Genomic DNA, 19,964 nt, shown 5'->3' with positions numbered 1-19,964 from the left:
AAATATTTCAATCTAGCGCTGAGACAATTCCTTGATGAAACAGGAGGGGTATGAATAAAAAACAATTGAACAGTAAATTATATTTTTCTGTTATTCAGGATCAATTTAGTGTGTAACTGTATTTTTCACAAGCCTCCCTTGTGTCTCCTCGGGCTATGTCTAAAAAGCTGATTTGCTGCCACTTTTGTAAAAAGGAAAAAAGGAATAGAAACTGCCAAATGTTAAAACAAATCTAAACCAGACCTTAAAATGGTCATGTCCCTGATGCTAACATAGAGCCAGGGGTTACCAGTACAGCCTGGATGTGACTGCAGAACAATTGATGAATTCATTTAATCAGTTTCTTTTTGAATGTGTGCACTACTAACTTTGCTTTATTTCACTGTTCTTGGTCTGGGAAGAACCGACTTGATAGAAATTATTTACTTCATTGTTCAAAAATAATGGTTTTAGCAACTAACTGCTCCCAGCTTGTCTCGGGCACTGATGTGAATAAAACTGTGAGAATGCCAGTATCTGTACATCTGCAGCAGTGCTTCATTGCTAAATGTAGAGACCTATAAACATTTACTTTAGAATAGGCAGCGGGTGTTATTAACAGAAGGTTGGCTTTTCTCTTTATCCGTGCAGCACGTGCTTCATGTGGCTGTTACACTGTGCTGTAGCGTTGACACTTTCTGATGATTAATAATTAAACTGGTTGTATGATCTGGGGTAATATCTGCTGTTATCAATGTGTTTTCATGTATAGAAGCAATTTTCTAGATTATTGTTATTGCCTGTAGTTTGTCTTAGTCTGTCTGGCTTGCTTCATGTTAAGTTCTGTCGCTACCTCTCTAGAGGCGGGAATGGTGGAAGAAATATTTTCTTTTCCTACACTCTTGCATTATTCTGTTTTGTAAATATACTGAACAAAAATATAAATGCAGCATGTAAATTGTTGGTCCAATGTTTCATGAGATGAGATACCAGAATGTTTTCATATACACAAAAAGCTTATTTCTCTCAAATTGTGTGCACAAATTTGTTTACATCCCTGTTAATGAAAATTTCTCCTTTGCCAAGATAATCCATCCACCTGACTGGTGTGGCATATAGATGAACTGATTAAACATCATGATCATTAACAGGTGTACCTTGTGCTGGGGATAATAAAATGTCTAAAACTCTAAAATGTGCAGTTTTGTCACACAACACAATGCCACAGATATCTCAAATTTTGAGGGACTGTGCCATTGGCATGCTGACTACAGGAATGTCCACCCGAGCTGTTGCCAGACAATTTACTTAATTTATCTTCCATAACCCGGCTCCAACATTGTTTTGAGAATTTGACAGTACGTCTAATCACAGCCACAGGTAACGCACATCCACACCAGCCCAAGACCTCCACATATGTCTTCTTCATCTGAGACCAGCAACTGATGAAATTATGGGTTTTCACAACTGAAGAATTTCTGCACAAACTATCAGAAAGCGTCTCAGGGAGGCTCATCTGCGGCTCGTCATCCTCACCAGGGTCTTGACCTGACTGCAGCTCTGATGGACGTTCCTGCAGTCAGCATGCCAATTGCACGCTCCCTCAAAATTTGAGACTTGAAATCCATTTGTATCATTTTGCGTTCAGATTTTTGTTCATTGTATATACGCACAGCGGATTGTAGTAAGCCCTAAATGCAAGTATCTTAAAAATGTAAGTTTTAATTCTGTGTTGTCTCATATTACATGTGGTATATAATGATTATAGCAGGAAGTGTGTTGTCTAGACCTATGTGCACAGTGCTGCCTGGTGTAATTCGGTATGGATGTTTGTGTTCCTCGTCTTTGGTCTCTACGTACATTAACCTGACACAAGTAACCACCTCACTTTGTTCTTTGTCTTTGTGCAATATTACAGTAGAATTTGGGGTAATCTCGGAGTCATGCTCACTGGAGTTGCAGCTTATAATGTTAGATTATGTATGCAACCCACATTATTTGAAGAAGAAAATAGTTCCCAAAGGGGACTATGGGACATTGCTGCACACAATGTTAAGTGGTAAAAACTCACAACAAAGCTGTCAGTAGGTCTCTATGTGCTGTCACTCAGATGAGCCCTCACCCTTCGCCTGCTCATCTAGACAAGCACAGAGTACAGTTCCCCTTTTGATGTAGCCCAAAGGTCCAAGCTCTACTGGGGGCCAGAAACAATCAGGAGCAGGGAGCCCAAAAGGGGGCCTTTTGACTCTGAAAAAGTTAAAGTAGGAGCAAGACCTTCCACAGTGATCAAGCTCAACTGGAAACCACATTAATTCAAGAGCAGGAAGCCCAGAGGGAGTCCTGAGACTCAACTGAAACTTAAGCACATGCCCAGAAGCTTAACTGGAGACAATAGAATATCGGGATCAGGGGGCCTGTGCAGGACCCTGAAACTCAAATGAGAATAAGAAAAGGCCATAACTAGACTGTCACAGAGCCCAAGGGAAAGCAAAGAGCCCTATCTTAGGGATATAGAGGATATCACAGCCACAGGATATAGAGGATGAAGTAGAAATGGGGTTACAACAACACAGTGAAAAAACAACAACCAATTAAATAAGCTATTTAATGCAAGAACACAGTCTAATAGAAAACTACGGACAATGCCCGGAGCCCTGAACCATAGCGAATTGTAAGTATAAAAACTAATTATTTTTTGTTCTTGTTTTTAATGCTAGACACTATGTACCAGGGGATGGGGTAGCTGTCCAACTTTCCAGTCATGAGACCATGGCCAGTGAAAAGCTATGGGATTTTCTCTTGCTAGCAATGCAGAGAAAGCAGAGCCATACTATGTAGTCTCTGTGTAGATGAGCAGGCAAAGGGGGAGGTCTCAGCACACACAGAGGCCTATCGGCAGCTTTGTCATGAGTTTTCACCACTCCCCTTTGGGAGCTATTTTCGACTTGAAAGACAACAGTAAGTTTAAAAGTGTTCTTAAAAGTGTAAAAGTATTGTGTATGATGTCAGTACTGAAAACGTAAGTTAAATAGAGGTGACTACTTCCATCCCAAAACAGATAACTGTGCTGTCTTTTGCGGACATTTACTGGCACCTGGAGTATCTGTCTCGCCTCTGTGCTTTGGTGCACATTCAGTCGGTGTAGATGAGGAAAGTCCTGGCGGTTTAGAGGGGGGGACATGACATTCAGGGTGGCTGAGTGGATTGGACAGTGGTAGCGTCTGAGCTGGAGCTCTGCAGCTTGGCCGGCTGTGTGATGTCAGACCCCTTTGCACAACAGCACAGAGAGGGCAGTTCAGGTAGGGCTCTGTCTCTTTTCTCCAGGAGCACTCAGTGCCTGTCAGCTGGAACAGCAAACACTGATTCTAAATAGACTCTCAACAGAAATGCGCTTAATAAACCTTCCCAGGGAGACGCGGTGCCCCGGCAGAGCTGCCTGTCTCTCACTAACCCGTGAAATAGAGTTCACCTCCGAGAATGGATGTGCACCCGCGTCACTCAGCGCCTGTCCGACACGCGCGCTCACACACACATACACACGCACACAGACACACACAGCCAGCCTTTCCACCAATCTCTCATTTTCCGTCTTTCCTGTCTCCGTCGCTTCCTCATGTTTTTCTTATTGTGTTCCCTCCTAATTCTCTCCTCATTCATTTTGTCTTTTGTTTTCATTCTGTGCTCCATTTGTTTCTGGGATCCAGGTGCTTATCACATTTACTTTACGTTTTTTAATTATGCCATTGGATAAATATGTCTTACAATCTGCTTGAATTCTGCTCTGAAAAGTCACAGATAGGTTTACTCTTTGTTGCTTATGTTTACTCTTTTTTTATGTTGTTTGCTTACTGATTTGTTTTGGGGGGCTGGGTTACTTCAACTGCCACGATGCTATCTTGATATTTAAGCACCAAAGGGCTTTAATGATATAGTGTGAATCGGCCAAAGCCTCAGACTGATCTTCTGTGTGTTGGTTCCTTAAGGATTCTCACACTTAGGGTGTAATCCTACAGCTCATGTATCTCTGCTCTCTTTAGCGTCAGAACGTCAAGACTTCCACATATCAAGGTCATGACAGGTGATTTGTATGCAGGATCTCTGACTATCACTTTGCTCTTGTTGCTTCCTCGCTGTTGGCTGCATTGATCTGTCAGTGCTCTACGATGCTTCCCCACTGGAAACCGTAAAGTCTTATCACTTTGCGATTTTCTAGGTCGCCATGATTCTTGGTCATTGTAGTTTTCCTCTTTTCCAGGTCTATCTGTTGGTCTTGACCCCTGTTAAAGTGGCCAGTGTTTGCATTGTCACCTGTTTGAGAGTCGTTAACTCCATACGATATGTGATCAATTTGTTTGAGTCATAGAAGCAAATAAACAAATTGTTTATGTATTTACCTATCTATCCATATATTTGTATATTATTGGCATTTTGTTGTATAGGATTAAGATGAAAGATAGTGAACTAAATGTAATGAGTGGAATATCAGTTGGCTCTGAGCTCACCTACCCTTTTGCTCTCCACTGTCAGGGTTTGCAATTTAAGGGCACAAGCATAAGGAAATCCACCTAGATGTGCACCCACATCTTGATTTCACACTCTAACTCCTGTACGGATTATTGAAATGACAACCAAAAATGCATCCTGTTTTTTCGCTGTGATGAGTGTCATCACTGTGGAGCAAATTGAGCAGGAGCTTGATTGATCACACTCCTTGCAGCGTTTAATTTTAGTATGTATATTTTTTCTTTTTCATGTAGCAGTTCCTAAAACCGTACTGTAAACAGGATGTATGTGTGTGTGTGTGTTTGTCTTTTTTTAATCTGCCAGAGCAGAGAGGACTGCTTGGCACTGTCCCTTTGCTTTTTTGTGGTTGCAGAGTATAGAGTGTGTTTCATAGCATCACTGGAATCATGTCTCCCAGCGGCACGCACACGCCACTGTTTGCTCTCCATGTCTGATGGCTGAGCATTTGAAATGAGAGATTCCCAGCTTCTGGTAATTGTGTTTATATTTAGGATTAATGGGAGAATATCAAAGGACGTGGGCCCACACACATAATCGCGGGCCCTGATAACGTGATTAGTGCACCTCACCAGTATAATTAGAGCTTCACACTCTCTGCCGGGGCCAGCCTGCCTCTCAGTATTTTCCGAGGCACATTAATAAGAGCGGGAAAACATGAGCAGTAATGTATTAATAGTACATGTCAGTTATGCCATTATAACTGCAGGTCAGCTAACACGTAGTGATTGAACATGCACTAATAGGAAATCTATTCCTCCTGCACAGGTATGGAAGATTCCACATTGGACCTTTAATTCATGCATGTTAAACTTCAGCAGACATCTTTTTGCACTGCCTCTCTGAGTTGGTTTGTTTTCTTAGTTTTGCCTTGAGGGGGGCATCATGTGAATGTAATGACTGTTATGGATCAATACATATCTTGAATCTTGAAGTCTCCGTTGCCCACATACTTTATACGATCATGTTGTGGAAATGCAGAGGTCTTTTGAACAGAAGGGTGTCTGTAAAGAGAAGAGGGAGATGGTAAGAAAACGTATACATTTTGCTGAAAATGTTATTATGGTAGCACCTATATAATATACTTTGAAATATCTGAGGCTTTGAACTAAGACACCTACTAAAATCTACTTTTAATACCAGCAGTTTTTCATCTAATTATCAGGCTTCTCCAAAGGCAGTAAAATATATATTTTATTTTATTTTATTTTATTTTATTTTATTTTATTTTTTCTCCTTTTTATTCCTCATGGCTCATAAACTCTGTTTTAATTTTTGGCTTAACTGAAACAAAATAACATAAATGTGAACAGAAAATTACATTTCCTAACCAGGAATTTACTGTATACCAGATTAGACCCCCAGCAACAAAGCACAGCTTGTTTTTATAGCCATTCTTTACTTCCTTGTTACTGTTTAGTGCACATTTATGTTTTCTTAAATCAACACAAATTGGAAATAAACCTTCCTGTTGTTCACAATTATTCATGTGTTGATTTTTTTTTGTAAGCTTTACTGTTTGTCATATTTCATTTTAACGTCCCCCACTTCCACAGACTCCCTGCATTATTCCATCTGCTTTTTATTATTCCAAATCTTCTAACCTAATCTGCATAATTTATTTGTTTTCCTTCTAATGTAATTTATATGTTTTTAAAATAATATTTACAGATAGATTTATAAAAATAACACAACTAATAAAAATAATAATAATGCCATGAATATTAAAAGTTGGGAGAATGTATTCCGCTGTTTAAGAATAAAGAGGTCTCCCTAGTCTTGTCAGTGTTGACAGCTGTCAAAACTGATGGGACGTGTAAGGCAAGTAGATTCTTGATCACTGGATTTGGGTGCCATATTTTGTTACTCATCATTGTTTATTTATGTTATGGGTGTTTGCTGAATACCGGGGAGTTTCTTGTCTGTAAGTTCCATCTGTCTGGCTAACGTTTGAACTGTCAGCTAATGTGAAACTCGGAAATTAGCAAATTTGAATACTTTTACAAAACATTTCACAACAACAGCAACAACCACCAAAATCATGGAGATGATTAGAAAAAGAAAACAGCTGCTGTCAGCAAGCAATATAATGTAACAAACAAGACACAGCCATGTTGTAAATCTGTGGAATATGATGGCAAGATGTTTTCACATAAAGTAGCAGAAGCACGTAACAAATGAGCTGATTTAAAGGATTAGCATTGTCATGGAAAAACACTTGCTGCGTTAGAGTTTTCACCTCTGAGTCGAAATACGTTATAAAGTTGTAAGAGACAGATGCATTTCTGAATGGCTAATGTTATTGTAAAGTATTTAAGACTGAACACATGTTGAGAAATTCCTGTTCAGACTGTACCTAATCTCTCATTTTGCATTTTTTCCATTCAAAACACCTAAACAGTCCAATATTTGTGCTTTTATGTGCTTTAGTGAATCAGAAAATGGACTCCTCCGTAAACACGTAAACACCAATGACTAACCTCAGACACCATTTCCCTGGATTCACATATTCTTTCACCCACTTTTAACACCAAGTCATGTTTTGCCCAAGGTTTTGACAAGCCTGATGAAGGTGATTTTGTTTCCTCATCCTTCCCATTTTAGATTGTTATTCGTTCCATTTTGTTATTGTTGCATTGTTTGTATATTTTATTATTATTATTATCATTATTATTATTTAACAGTGCTGCCCATGGTGCGAGGTGGCATTTCCGAGCTATCATTAACATTTTCTGCATGTTGTTTATTAGAGACACGAAGCCAGGGTGCCCCCGCCACGCGGCGAGTCTAGCGTGAAGCGCTCCGCTTCTTATAATTGGCTCGGAGCTGTCGCTCGTCGTGCTACAATCTTCTCTGAGTAATGACCTGGTGCTCTATTGTGGTTGTTTCATCAGCACGCCTCCCCGATGCTACTCCTGCATGGCATGGGCTCCTTGATGGCTTTTAAAGTGATCGGGCAGTGGTTAATAGGAGCTGGTGTGCCTTTCGGGTACTTTTTTTTTTTTTTTGTCAGGAGAGAAAGAACACTTGATACATTTCCCAAAATAGCTCCCGCTGGGAGCACAGCCCAGGTTTCAGCCAACCCTTCAAACACACACACACACACACACACACACACACACACACACACGCACGCACGCGCACACACACACACACACACACACACGAACGCACACAATCACAAGCCTTCCTCTCTCTCTATAGCCAAGTCTCTTTGATTCCCCTGAGAAAGTACTTTACAGCACACAGATTCCTAAGACAGCAATTACTTTCTTGGGACCCACCATGCTTATCAGATATACATCAACCAAATCGCAAGGGATAACGCTAGAGAGCTGCATTATTACAGCATTAATATCCATAAATATAAAACAAATAGGTAACCGAGGCTTTATGAAGAATAGTAATATAAATGGGCGGGGAAAAGTACAATTAAAGGTTCTAAGCATGGCCCTTTCTGACACTGGTAATGAATTATGAAACCTTTTGGATGTTTTTCCCCCTGCACGGTATTTATGTGTTTCCAGACAGTAATGCGATTCCTTCTCTCTTGTGTGTCCATCCGCAGCCTTCAAAGGGATACTTAAACTATCGTTATAGAATATTATATCGACGATGGCTCTATTTATTCACAGATGTAGACTACAGATTTAATCTCTTATGAGGAGAGCCGGACAATACTGTTACTTAACTAGGTTACAAAGGGGTGGGAACCTGTAATGATTCCCAGCATTATAAAGTAAAATGGTGTTGCTTTTGCAGCTTTGTCTTTGTAGCTCCAACTTTAGAGGTGAGACGTCAACTGCAAAGTCTACCTTCACAACATTTTTTTTAACAATTCTGTCTTTATTGTTACATTCAAGGGAACTTTCACAGCAGTCTCTTTCAATATTACAGCTAACACTATGTAAAATGGAATTACTTTTGTCTCATGGAATTTAAAAGGTTTTGTAATCTGAGCTGAAATGTTTTTGATTTTATTATTTGAATTTTGACAGCAGCAATAATAATAATAATAATAATAATAATAATAATAATAATACATGTTCAGTCTCTGCTAGAAGTACCTGTGTGGTGAAAGAACCTGTAGCGAATAATTCTGCTATTTATACCTGGCCTACAGTACTTGAGAGACTGCTGAAATTTTATTACAGAGTTATTACATTTTATTTGATTAAGCTTGTGATGAATTAGTGTGAGTTTAATCAAATCAGCGTCAGTCACCCTGCAGTCCACCAATGCTAAGGGTCAAGGGACTCTTCAGATAATTCAGAGTACCTTATAAACCTCCTACCTACTCTATCACTTAACCCTATCGCATTTCCATCTACAGAGGTGTAGAAAACAAAAGAGCACTGTGTTGCTATTTGGTTCACTGTTTGACATTAAGATACATTTTAAAAGACTGGCCAGGGGGAACTCTGATCACAGTCTGGAATCAGTGTCTTTTCAATGGAATTAACCTATTTCATTCACTGGCTATTGATTTGTTGTCATTTTTTATAAGCTGTTTTCACATTTCATTCCCAGTATTTGTGGTGTTAACATACAAGAACATAAAAGAGTACTAAAGGTTAACATTTAAGACTGACAGGCTAAACTAGAACAAAATCTAACAGAACACACTAAACACTTTATAATTCATTTGAACGATGGTGAGTGAAATTGTTGGGAAGGGTTATGGATCTTACTGCTATGTCTTCTCCTTGTCTACTATGCTTATTCTAAAGACTCACATTTGAGGACATTTTACAAAGAAAATATCATGTATTGCAATTCGCAGCTTTGAAAATAATGTTATTTTAATCAGTTAATAATGTTTCTGCCACAGTGACAAGGACTATTTTGATTCATTGACTGTAGAGTGTGTTAATGACAGTTCAGATAGAAATAGGTCTACAGTGGTGACAGAAATGGAGCTATGTCATAATAATATACTACATGTAGTTAGAAACCTAATGTTGTAAACAGGAAGTTGTTGTCATGTATCAGGGGATCATATATATCATGTGAAATATAAACGTTTCTGTAAAACTCCAGCTAACTGAAGATTTGGAAAAAACTTTCCTTGTTGCGTGTTATATTTTCTGACTTCTCAGATATCCTTTTAAAATTATTTTATGAACCAACAATTAAACAGATCCCATGCAATGGGCAAAAGAACACCTTTTAATTACTTATGATAAAATGACAAATTGTATTGGCATAGTTCCCAAAAAATACTAGAAACCATAGGTTTGCAATTAATTAAAAGGAAGGCGGGCAGAGCAAGGAGAGAAGAAGTAGGAGATATGATTTCTGTGGGAAAGTAATCGATAAGCTCTCTTTGGTAAAGAAGCTCCGGGTTCTGGGTAAGTGCCAGACTAGGCTCAGCTCAGAAAGGGCAGGTCACCAGCACAAATTGCTACACACACACACACACACACACACACACACACATGCATACATATGAATGCATAATACAGCCACAGATGCAGCCATACATGGTTTTCACACAACTTTGATTCTTATGTAGACAATAAGCATGCATACACAACTGATTATATACTCAAAAGTCAGCCTTCCTCATTAACCCTTTCTACCTTTGCATCAGCATGTGTAAAGTGCAGGGGCCTGCTGCTTGAAAACCTGTCAGCCTACACCGCATTTCCATTCACAGAACAGGGTGCAGAAGTTTGATGGAAGAAAGAAAGGATCACAGGTTATCTGAAAATAACTTAATCTGTGGGGTGTTAAGTTTTCTTTTCTTTGTATCATCTCATTTATTATTTCTTATACATGCTTGTAAAAGCCATATTCCCAGTTGTTTAGATATACAGTAGTAAGCATACTTTTATCAAGGTGGGAATTCAAAGTATCGTGGGACCTGATGGGAGAAAAAAATGACAATCGTGCAGAATTTTTGAACAGCTCCGGTACTGATCCTACACCCAAGAGAGCTCATGCAGTATACTGAGCAAACAGTTATTTTTTATGATCCTAATTATAACACTATTATTGCAAAAATTGCAGTTATTATGATTAAAAATGCATTTTGCTCAATGATTTTTAAAGCAGTTCATAAATGAATTGCCATAAACACATAACCATCATTAAATAGCTAACATTAAACTGATCTATAGATCTAATCCATTTATAAAAAGAGCAAATGTCAGTACTGCAAGCACATTCATTACAGCTTCTTCTAATGGGATGGTATTCTTCAAGAACTATTATGACACCACTAGACTTTTCTGTGTAATTCATTGTATATGCCTCTATTTCCCCGATATGGTTTGCTGACTGGAATTCAAATGGCCCCACTGTGCTGCTGCGTCCCATATGTACATGAAGAATGACTGAACAGTGGCCCATCTCTATGTTCAGGCGAGTTGTCTTTCCACCCTGTCAGTCGATTTCATCGATGAGCCACAGAGTCCAACCGAACTGAGCAGACTGCTCTCAGATGGTCTCAGATGCAAGTCAAAACCATGGCGGTGCAGACAGGCAGTTAAATTACAGCTGCAGGGTAGATCAATGAAAACATAAAACACCAACAATGCAATCTAGTCCGCTTTAAAAACAGAAATAGATGCAGATATCAAATGATACACTTGTACGTAAACGACTTCCACCTTGTGTGAGATGACATGTATCATTATCATTAGTAGTAGTATTATCCTCACCCTTAGAATGAAATAATAATAATATTTCAATGACATAGCATGGTTCTGGCTTGCCACCTCCCCCAGACTCAACATGAATAAAGTAATTTCTCCCGCTGCTCTGACCCCTGTCCGCTTGGCTGACCGAGCGAACGAACCCTGAAGGATGGAGTTGGGCTCGGACAGACTCTGTCCAGTCACACCTGATCCAGAGTTGGTAGAGGATGACCATGTACACTTAATCTCCCATCGGTTATTGGAAACTGTTACTAAAGCATTAGGCCGTAAAAAAAGCAGCCAAAGGACTATAAAATAAGTTACGATGTAAAGGGTATAGTATATAGTATGGTATAGTAGTGGAGCGCAACAGAGAGAGACCGACTGAGTGTGAGAGAGATAGAGGGAAGGCCTGGGGGAACGGTGATGGGAGGTTGTGCACAAAGGGTTAACGGCACTGTGAACTACAGCTGGAGTGGAGGGGAGCTGGGGGAGCCGGGGAACAGGAGCTGCTGGCTGTCCTGAGCTTATCTGAGCCCTTCAGGACCCTCTCCCTCTCTTCACGAGCTCCTGCCTCCATTTCCATAATTAGAGCGCACTGGAGACCGGCTCACAGGGAAGCGCCTGGCTGCTCCTAGTGCCTGAAGAGTTGATTAGAAAATGATTGGTTACACTACAGAAACACAACAAAATAAGTAATTTAGTATGAGGGTGGGGTGGGGGGGGGGGGGGGGGTAATGGTTGAGGGAATTACTATATAACTCAGAAGCATGGCACTGTGACCCGCCTATCATATCATTACAAATCATAATACAAAATCAAAAAGTTATGGGAGGGGTCAGCAATGTCTTGGGTTGCTTTTGAACTGGGAGTGTATCTATGAAGCAAAGCTGGGGTTTATTGTAAGGGATCTCATTTAAAACAGCATTCCAGTTTGGGGTTGTACTGGGAAAAAAAATTCGATATCAGAAAGTGGTAGTTTTCCCAGTGCACTTAATAACCCAGCAGGAGTGCGCATTAGAGCCGCACACACACACACACAACAGGGTGTTGTGTTTGTTGGAAGTGCCGGATGAAAGACATGAAGGAAACAATTATTTTCTATGAAGAAAAAAATATATGAAAGACTTATTTGTTTTGTAAAAAAAAAAGACTCCTGAGGTGCTTATCAAAAACAATTCGATTTAAATGCGTATATTATATCCTGTGAGTACCCCGGTGAGATTCCCTCTTCCACTCTTAGCGAAAAGAAGTCTTTATAAAACAGCGTAGTATTACTTGAAGCCCAGCTCAGCCTATATAATGGGCAGGGGATTACCTTAAATATCTGTAGTTAATTAAGTAGTCTGGGAGGGTCAGTGAAGCAAATCAGGTTGATCTAAAAGAAGGAATGTGAGAATGCAGCTTGCCACAGAACAATTACAACTCAAATACCTTTGTACCAGAAGTAACTGTTTGATGTGCAGACTGACTCAATTTGCAGAAGTTACAGTTTTTTTTCCCCCCCTCTCTCTTTAGCAAGCATGTTATTCGCTAAGAGATGCTGCGGACTCAGCATTCACTAGCGGCAGTGCTTACATGCTATTACATCATCTCGTCTGCAGGGGTCAGCGTTACCTGTAGCAGAAGTGAGTCTCACCACACGGCACAGGCTGCTATACATGGAGACCCCCAGCTGGGCAGGTCAGTGCTGTTATTTGGTAGGGGCGGTGGAGGTGGGGGGCTGGAAAGATGGGGAGGTGGGATGAAGAAGAATACATGAGGAGTTCACACTTTACATTCATGGGCTTAAAGAATGACAATTATTGTTTCTAATTAAATACTTTTTGTCTCGGTCTGAAATGTATTTATGCCTTGTTTTTCCTTCCTATTCTTCAATACTGTTGTTCATAACTTGAATAGCCCTGTTGAGAAACTCAGGCCCAGTCTAGCAACTGATAGGACAATCCGTTACAGCATCTAGAGTCTACGCAAGGTGTATAAATGCTGCTTCTGTCTGCTGTGTCATGTTCTTCCATTGGGTTTGGTGCCCGTGTTGGGCCTGTTTGATGGTGTATTTCACTGAAGGAATGTTGTCTTGGCCGGGGTCTTTTTTTCATTTGGGGTTTTATGTTTAGCCATTTTTAAGCAAAGATCCCCTCACATCATAGCGTAACCACACACACCCCTGGGACCTGAACTGGATATGAAACCAAGTGTACAGAGGTGAAATCTGGGGCAGTTATCACACTACAATACACAGCTCCCTTAGCAATCTCTGCAATTGTCTTGGTTTCATACTTTTACAAGGGTGACTTTAGAGTGGGAAATTGTATTTATTTATTTATTTACTTTCAGCAAACTCAAAAATATCTATAGAGAAAAAAAAATGGTTTGTGTAACTGCATCATGCTCAGATATAGCTTGTATTTCCTATATTATTGTCCCAGTATTTTGTGTAGGAGTGGTGAAATGAGCCTTTTTATCATTGTCTGTGTGGACGCCCTCACAGCTGACAAGGATATTTGGGTTAAAAAATAAATATATAAATAAATCTGTTATGGCAAAAATACAATTTGAAAAAAAACAAAACATATTGGAATATTAGACAAAGATTTTATCACTCTGGCTACTTTTTTTGTTTTGTTGATTAGTTACATGGAATGCATTTTTTTTAAATGTTGCAACATAAAGGGGCAAACAGTATGTGATTGAAGTTGTGGTTTTCATGTGAGTAATATCTTGTATTTTGTTCCATTTAATTGAAGGTATTGTTTTACCTTCTCTCCAGCTCTCCTTGGCATGTTTTTTTTTGTTTTGTTTGTTTTTTGCTAGATTGATTTAATAAGAAGCTCTCTTAGGGTAAGATAATATTGCGTCAAGTCTTCGGAATGCTCTTGTAAAAGAAAGGGTTAAAATATCATTGACAGTAATTACATGTTGATTGAGACCATTTTGTAAACATGTCTCAAAGTCCTGTGTACTTTATCCTGTAAAATCCTTTCTTAATTGCCCGGGCTACAGAAATGACTGTATTACATGTTTTAAGTTTGACGTGGTTTTGCTTTTTTTTCATTAGGGATTCATGCTCATGTCTAACAGACCAGAGGGACATACAAAGGGAAATGATGGCAACCATAAGCTGCTTGTATGTACATTAGGCATATTACTGGCTTTACATGTCAACAAGAAAACAAAAGTATTGATGGCATTGTGGCTGATGCTTTATATTATCCGGTATCTTAAAAACTATGTTCTCCATTTAAACCAAGCAGTCTGACTCTAACAGCTTTTTCTATTATCATATGTTTTTATTGCTCTTGTTCGTTCTTGTTGCTGACCCAGACAAAGATGTGTAATCTCAGAAGGATAGTTGCACTTCCACTGCATGTACATTAAGATAATGCTACGGCAGGTAAACTTGTTGATACGCTAGATCAGAAAAGTGAGAAATGCATCTCTGATCTTCATCTCTCGTGCTCTTTCTCTCTTTATAATGAAGTATGTAGTTTTGCGTGGCGTGTAGCATCAAATGTTGGTGCTGGCTGGAACTGGAGTTTTGGCTATTGTTCAGATAAATGGTTGTAGAAGTCTTTACTGTAGGATTGAAAAGAGAAAAGCCCTCACAATAGTTCATTGTTTGTGGACACCAGTACTCCATCAGGGAAACACTTAGTTTTTACTTAGAGCACACTTCAGTTGCCCTGAAAGCCTCTAAGAATGTACCCAGCCATGGCTATACAGCACAGATAGTGGTACAATCGAATCAACATAAAAAGGGTCTGCTAACAAGGTGTGTAATCTCATTTAATAATAATAATAAAAAGTGCAGAGAAGGCTAAACACGCACGCATGAATCAAACAGACACCAGGGAGCCAGGCCTATATTTTATTATAAAATTAAACATGACGGTGGGACTGAAGTTTTAATTTAGCAAAAGCTATTTTATAACGAACCTGGTTAACCATATGGTTAACACTAGAACAAGGGGGGGGGGGGGGGGGGACATGCTCTGGATCAGCCACTGCAGATCTATAAAAACATATTGAACTGTTGAAACATCCCTGCACATCGCAAACAAATGATAGCACGGTACTTTGTCTTATTAGGTTCACTGCTCAATTCATTCAGTCACTGGCTGGACTTTTTGATTGCTAGGCGGGTTGTGTGTTTTATTATGGATTATTATGGATGCTGTTACACAATAGCACTCCTGAGTATGTAAACGCATTGCTGGCTGTGATGTATGACACTCAGGTGCAGATGCAATGTGTGTTAGAAATATTACAATTGAAAGGCCACATTCATAATAATCACAATAAGGGTGATGCTGATTTCATGTTGTTATTATTATTAATAATATTAATAACAATAATAACACAAGATATGTCAGTTAATAAATGAAGACTGGTATGCATGAAACATGAAGACAAGAAACGTGAACTAAATAGAAATAGTTATAGAAACTGAGAAAGATGCCAAACAAATAAACCAAGACCCAGCTCTTAATTATACAAACAGGATCCCTGTTACTTTGCATTACCATTATCATTATTGTTCACCATTATTGGAAAAGCATTATCAGCCACAGAGCCATTTTCGCAAGCTTACACATTTCATCTGTATCGGCAAAATATCTCGTATAAAGAATGAGCCGAATAAGTCTGGTCATGTCAGGAGTCAAGGCTCCCCCAGCTTGAGTTAACCCTGAGGTGTCTTTGGTTAGTATTTTACAGGGCTGCATATGCTGAATGATAAATATAAGCAGAATAATGTAACTGGAATGCATGTCACCTAGTATAAACCTTCTTCAGAGTTCTTCACTGTGTTATATCTCTGAGTGCCTGCTCTTTTGACATGTGCTGGCAGCACATCAGACTCTGTGCTCTGCTTTCATATGTGACACTACTTGACCTGAGCTGCTTGTTAAACCATTAGCCCCATGGTCATATCAGTTCGTCACTTTACTGTGCAGTCTTGTCTCTCACCTTGAATTGTGTGATTGAGCAGAGTGTCCAAGAACTGTGCCACACTTTCAAAGTATCTTGATGTAATGGTTATCTGGATAGCTTACTTAAACCCTACCAATACATACAGTAAATATCTGCAAAGGCAAATATCTACATCAGGGAGATGCAATCTCCAAAATTGTTGAAGTCCAAGACTTCGCACTGGGAAGAAAAGGTAAATGGAGCTCATTTGAAAATGACATAGTCATTTTGCAAAAACACCTGTGAAACAAAAGTGAAGCAAATGGATGCTCGAAGAAGTCAAAAGTTAAGTCTACCTTGGACACCAAATCAGCACAGACGGAGATGTTATGGATGCAATAAAAAAAAGTGACAATGGGATGGAGTGCATTTAAACAAAACAGCCCGCTGTTGAATGGAAATCTACCCAATTGTCTGAAGAAAAAAGTAATTGATCGATGCATACTGCCAGTGCTCACTTAAGGCTGTGAACCTGGTCACTTAATGCAAGGAATATACATAAACTGCAGACGACACAAAGAAGCATGGAAAGATGTATGCATAACAAGAAGAGAGAAAAATAACTGAATGGATCTGAGAACAAAACAAAAAGATTTGCCATCATTGAAAGAGTGAAAATGTTAAAATACAAATGGGCTGGACCCATTGGAAGAAGGACAGATCAAAGATGGACAAAGGAAGCTATGGAGCCCAAGATGGGAAAAATTTAATAATAAACTTTACAGGCTTGACATGAAAAAGAGAAGCTGTAGATCAAAGCAAATGAAAACATCTTGGGGAGCCTTCATCCAGCAGTGGATCAACATGAGCTGATGGTGATGATGATGATGTTGAGATGTGTGTGTGTATATACTGTATATATATATCAAATTGCAATCCAAGTTCCAAAGTCAAAGTCCAAATGCCAAAGTCCATTACTACATTCCTTTATTCATCTGCTCTTCAGTCACTCCTCCCTGGCTCTCCATTTCAGGAAGCAGACTGCTTCCCGCTTTATGGAGCTGGGGAGCCACTCACAGAGGCACTGCCTGTCAGGTGCTCCCCCATTTAATTCCCCTCAGTGCCTCCCAGGGCAGTCCTGTTTCACCTCCCCCTCCACACCCTGTATCACACCATGTTCAGAAAAGCTAGAGATGGGGATTGTTTTGTTTGTTTACTTAGTAAATGTCTTGGTTTCCCTGAACAGGTATCTATTTCATAATAAAAATTGTTAAGATTTGAAAAAATAAGTTCTTAAAAATATATAGTAGCCTTGGAATGAGATTCTTTTTTTAGTAAAGAAAATAAGGATATATTTATTTGATCGGAGAAACCAACATATGATGTAATGCAGATTGTAAAACACGTGACTCCATCAGAGGCATGTGTTCTCTGTTCTGTTTCTCCTGTCATGTTTTTGTTTTTATTTTTTTCTCTCTCACCACTGTGCTGTCCAGACCGGGTCCTCTGTGGACACCCCCGCTGTTGCAGGCTGCAGCGGTCAGCGGAGGGGAGTGTGGCAGAGGGGAAGGCAGCTGCGTCTTTAAAAGGGAGACGGCAGGTCGTTTTTGCTGACGGCAGGGATTTGATTCGGAGCATGCCCATTAGAGGGAGCCATAAATCCTGAGCTCTCCGGGCTGGCTGTGTCAGCAGTCCATGGAATGAATTGATATTAAACGCGACAAAAAGCCTCTTTAATTCAGCCTCCACCAGGCCCCCTGTTCTTTTTTTCTTTTTTCTTCCTATTCCAAATCTGTAATTGAAAAGGGGAGAAGGAGCCCTGCAACCCTGGAGCTGCCATCATAAAACGCCCGCAATTACATCCGGCCCATTTATTATTTAAAAATCTCATTAATTAAATATTATTTACAAATAACGGCAAGTTTTTTTGTTTTGGTTTACCGTTTTTTTTTTTTTCTGCCTAGTCTTCTCATGGTGGTGACATGCATGAAACATGCCTGGGTGTTTAATTTTTATTTAAATTTTAATTTTGTCTCTGTTCTTTCTGTTAAATTAACAAATTAATTTATGTATTTATTCATTTACCAGGAGCTGCAATAAAAAGCACTTCCGAATAAAATGTAATTTTTTAATGTATTCACATTCCCCCCCAGTGCTGCAGCAGGGTTGGTGTCGGAGAGCACTGGCAGCCTGGCAACACCACCGCGCTGCAGCCGTGAGAGAGCTGTGCCAGGTATTCCCCTGCGAGATTGGCAGGACAATCCAGAAATTTAATCGCCAGGGCCAGAGGGTAGGCGGTCACTCAGGCCTGCAAAACTCCCTTCATAAAACAAACCAGGGAGTTGTCCCAATTCACTGGAGTACTTAAAGGGATTACAAGACATTTACACAAATGCTCCATGCACAGACAGTATTTAAACTCACTTTGATAATTAAACATCACCCGAAACCTCTCAGGCTATTTTTTTGTTTTATATTCAGACCCTTTATGATTTTAAATATATATATATATATATATATATATTTAAAATCATAAATTATATTATTATTATTTCACTATTTCATTACATTTTTTATATCCACTTGCAGAAGGCATACCTTCTTCCTGTTACAATAATCCTGTTAGGGCAGAAAAATTGATTCCATTACCGTGTATTTAATGTAACTATTATCGGTCTTTCGGTTGTTTATGGTTCAGGAAGGCTTTGTTTGTACTTTCTCAGATTGGTAAAGGCATTTCCTCAGCGCACAGGAGATTCCCCTCCGACCTCCAGATCGCATTCTGATTGTCGGGCGTTTGTTTCTGAGATTAAGTAATTTTTTCTGCCCTCCCCCCAAAATTAAAGGAGCATGCTGAAGCTAAAAGACTTTCAAGAAAACAATGTAGACAGAAAAGGGTGAGACGGAACTTCTATTCTCTGCAGTTCATTTTTGTAACACAATATTCCCTGTAAACATAAACATATATGAGGCAGATTACAATTTATATAGGCTTTTATGCATTTGTATTGTGTGGTTGTGTAGTCTTTAATTCATCTTGGAATTGTAAGCCTACTTTTTTGGGGAGGTTTTGAGAAGTTTTTGATGTAGAAATACTTTCAAAACTTTAGTGAGCATCACACTTTATTTTCTTAGTTTAGATTAAAAAAAATAATTCATGACACTATTTAACCAAATCAGTTTAATGTGTTATCAGTGCACTTTTTTATGTGAGACTGAAAGGATTATCCTGGTTGGAACCCATTTTATTGATTGTAATAGTAATTCAGGAATCTTGCACGGAGAATGTCCTGTAAGGAGAGTGTTTGATAGGGTATATTTTCGGGTAGTGATTTTTTCTTGTTAGTTTTTTGACTGATTGGGTATTGTTAGAATAGGAATCACCCTCTTTGTGCCATTGAACTGTGTGCAGAAGTGCAGAATGTTTTTCAATTGAGAGCCCATATTTATCTTTGGATTCACCCTTCACACAGCTGGGGGGGGGGGGGCGGGGGTGCAAGCATTTGATTTTTGTTTCTATTATGAAGGAAACAGAATTAGCATTAGAGTACAGAGTGGTGCTGGTGTAGAGCAGGGGGAGTTGGGGCCACTAGCAGAACAATTTTACTGCAATCAAAACAGAGTTATCTCGCCAATTGTTTGGGGGCACTGCAGTCTGTCATCACATTAACTGATGATCAGCGCAGAGCTGGAGAGCTGGTTTGGAAGCTAATGTACAGTCTCTCTGTGCAGCTGCATCATCTAAGCATGACAGCAGGGAGGCATCCAACCCCCCCAAACGGTGAGATTAACCAGGAACTTGAAACTGCAACAAAAAATATATACAGCTTATACAAAAGATCTTATACAGATGCTGTGCGACACCATGTCACCTCATTCACATGAAAACATACTAATAATCCTATAATTTTT

At 39.4% G+C, this 19,964-nt stretch overlaps 1 protein-coding gene across 4 annotated transcripts in view; it reads left to right on the top strand.

Annotated features, from left to right (window-relative positions):
- Window positions 1-19,964, top strand: part of rbfox3a (RNA binding fox-1 homolog 3a) — a 466,772-nt gene that overhangs the window by 216,123 nt on the left and 230,685 nt on the right. For all 4 annotated transcript variants that reach the window (XM_066704644.1, XM_066704645.1, XM_066704642.1 and 1 more), the window contains exon 4: window positions 12,746-12,824. In XM_066704644.1, the coding sequence (XP_066560741.1) occupies window positions 12,803-12,824 (22 nt within the window). In that variant the 5' untranslated portion in view covers window positions 12,746-12,802. The remainder of the gene's footprint in view (window positions 1-12,745; window positions 12,825-19,964) is intronic.

The sequence above is a fragment of the Amia ocellicauda genome, chromosome 5 (genome assembly GCF_036373705.1).
Source record: "Amia ocellicauda isolate fAmiCal2 chromosome 5, fAmiCal2.hap1, whole genome shotgun sequence".
NCBI classification, from domain to species: Eukaryota; Metazoa; Chordata; class Actinopteri; order Amiiformes; family Amiidae; genus Amia; species Amia ocellicauda.
The sequence above is the reverse complement of the archived record's forward strand: the minus strand, read 5'-3'. Positions and strand labels throughout refer to the sequence as shown.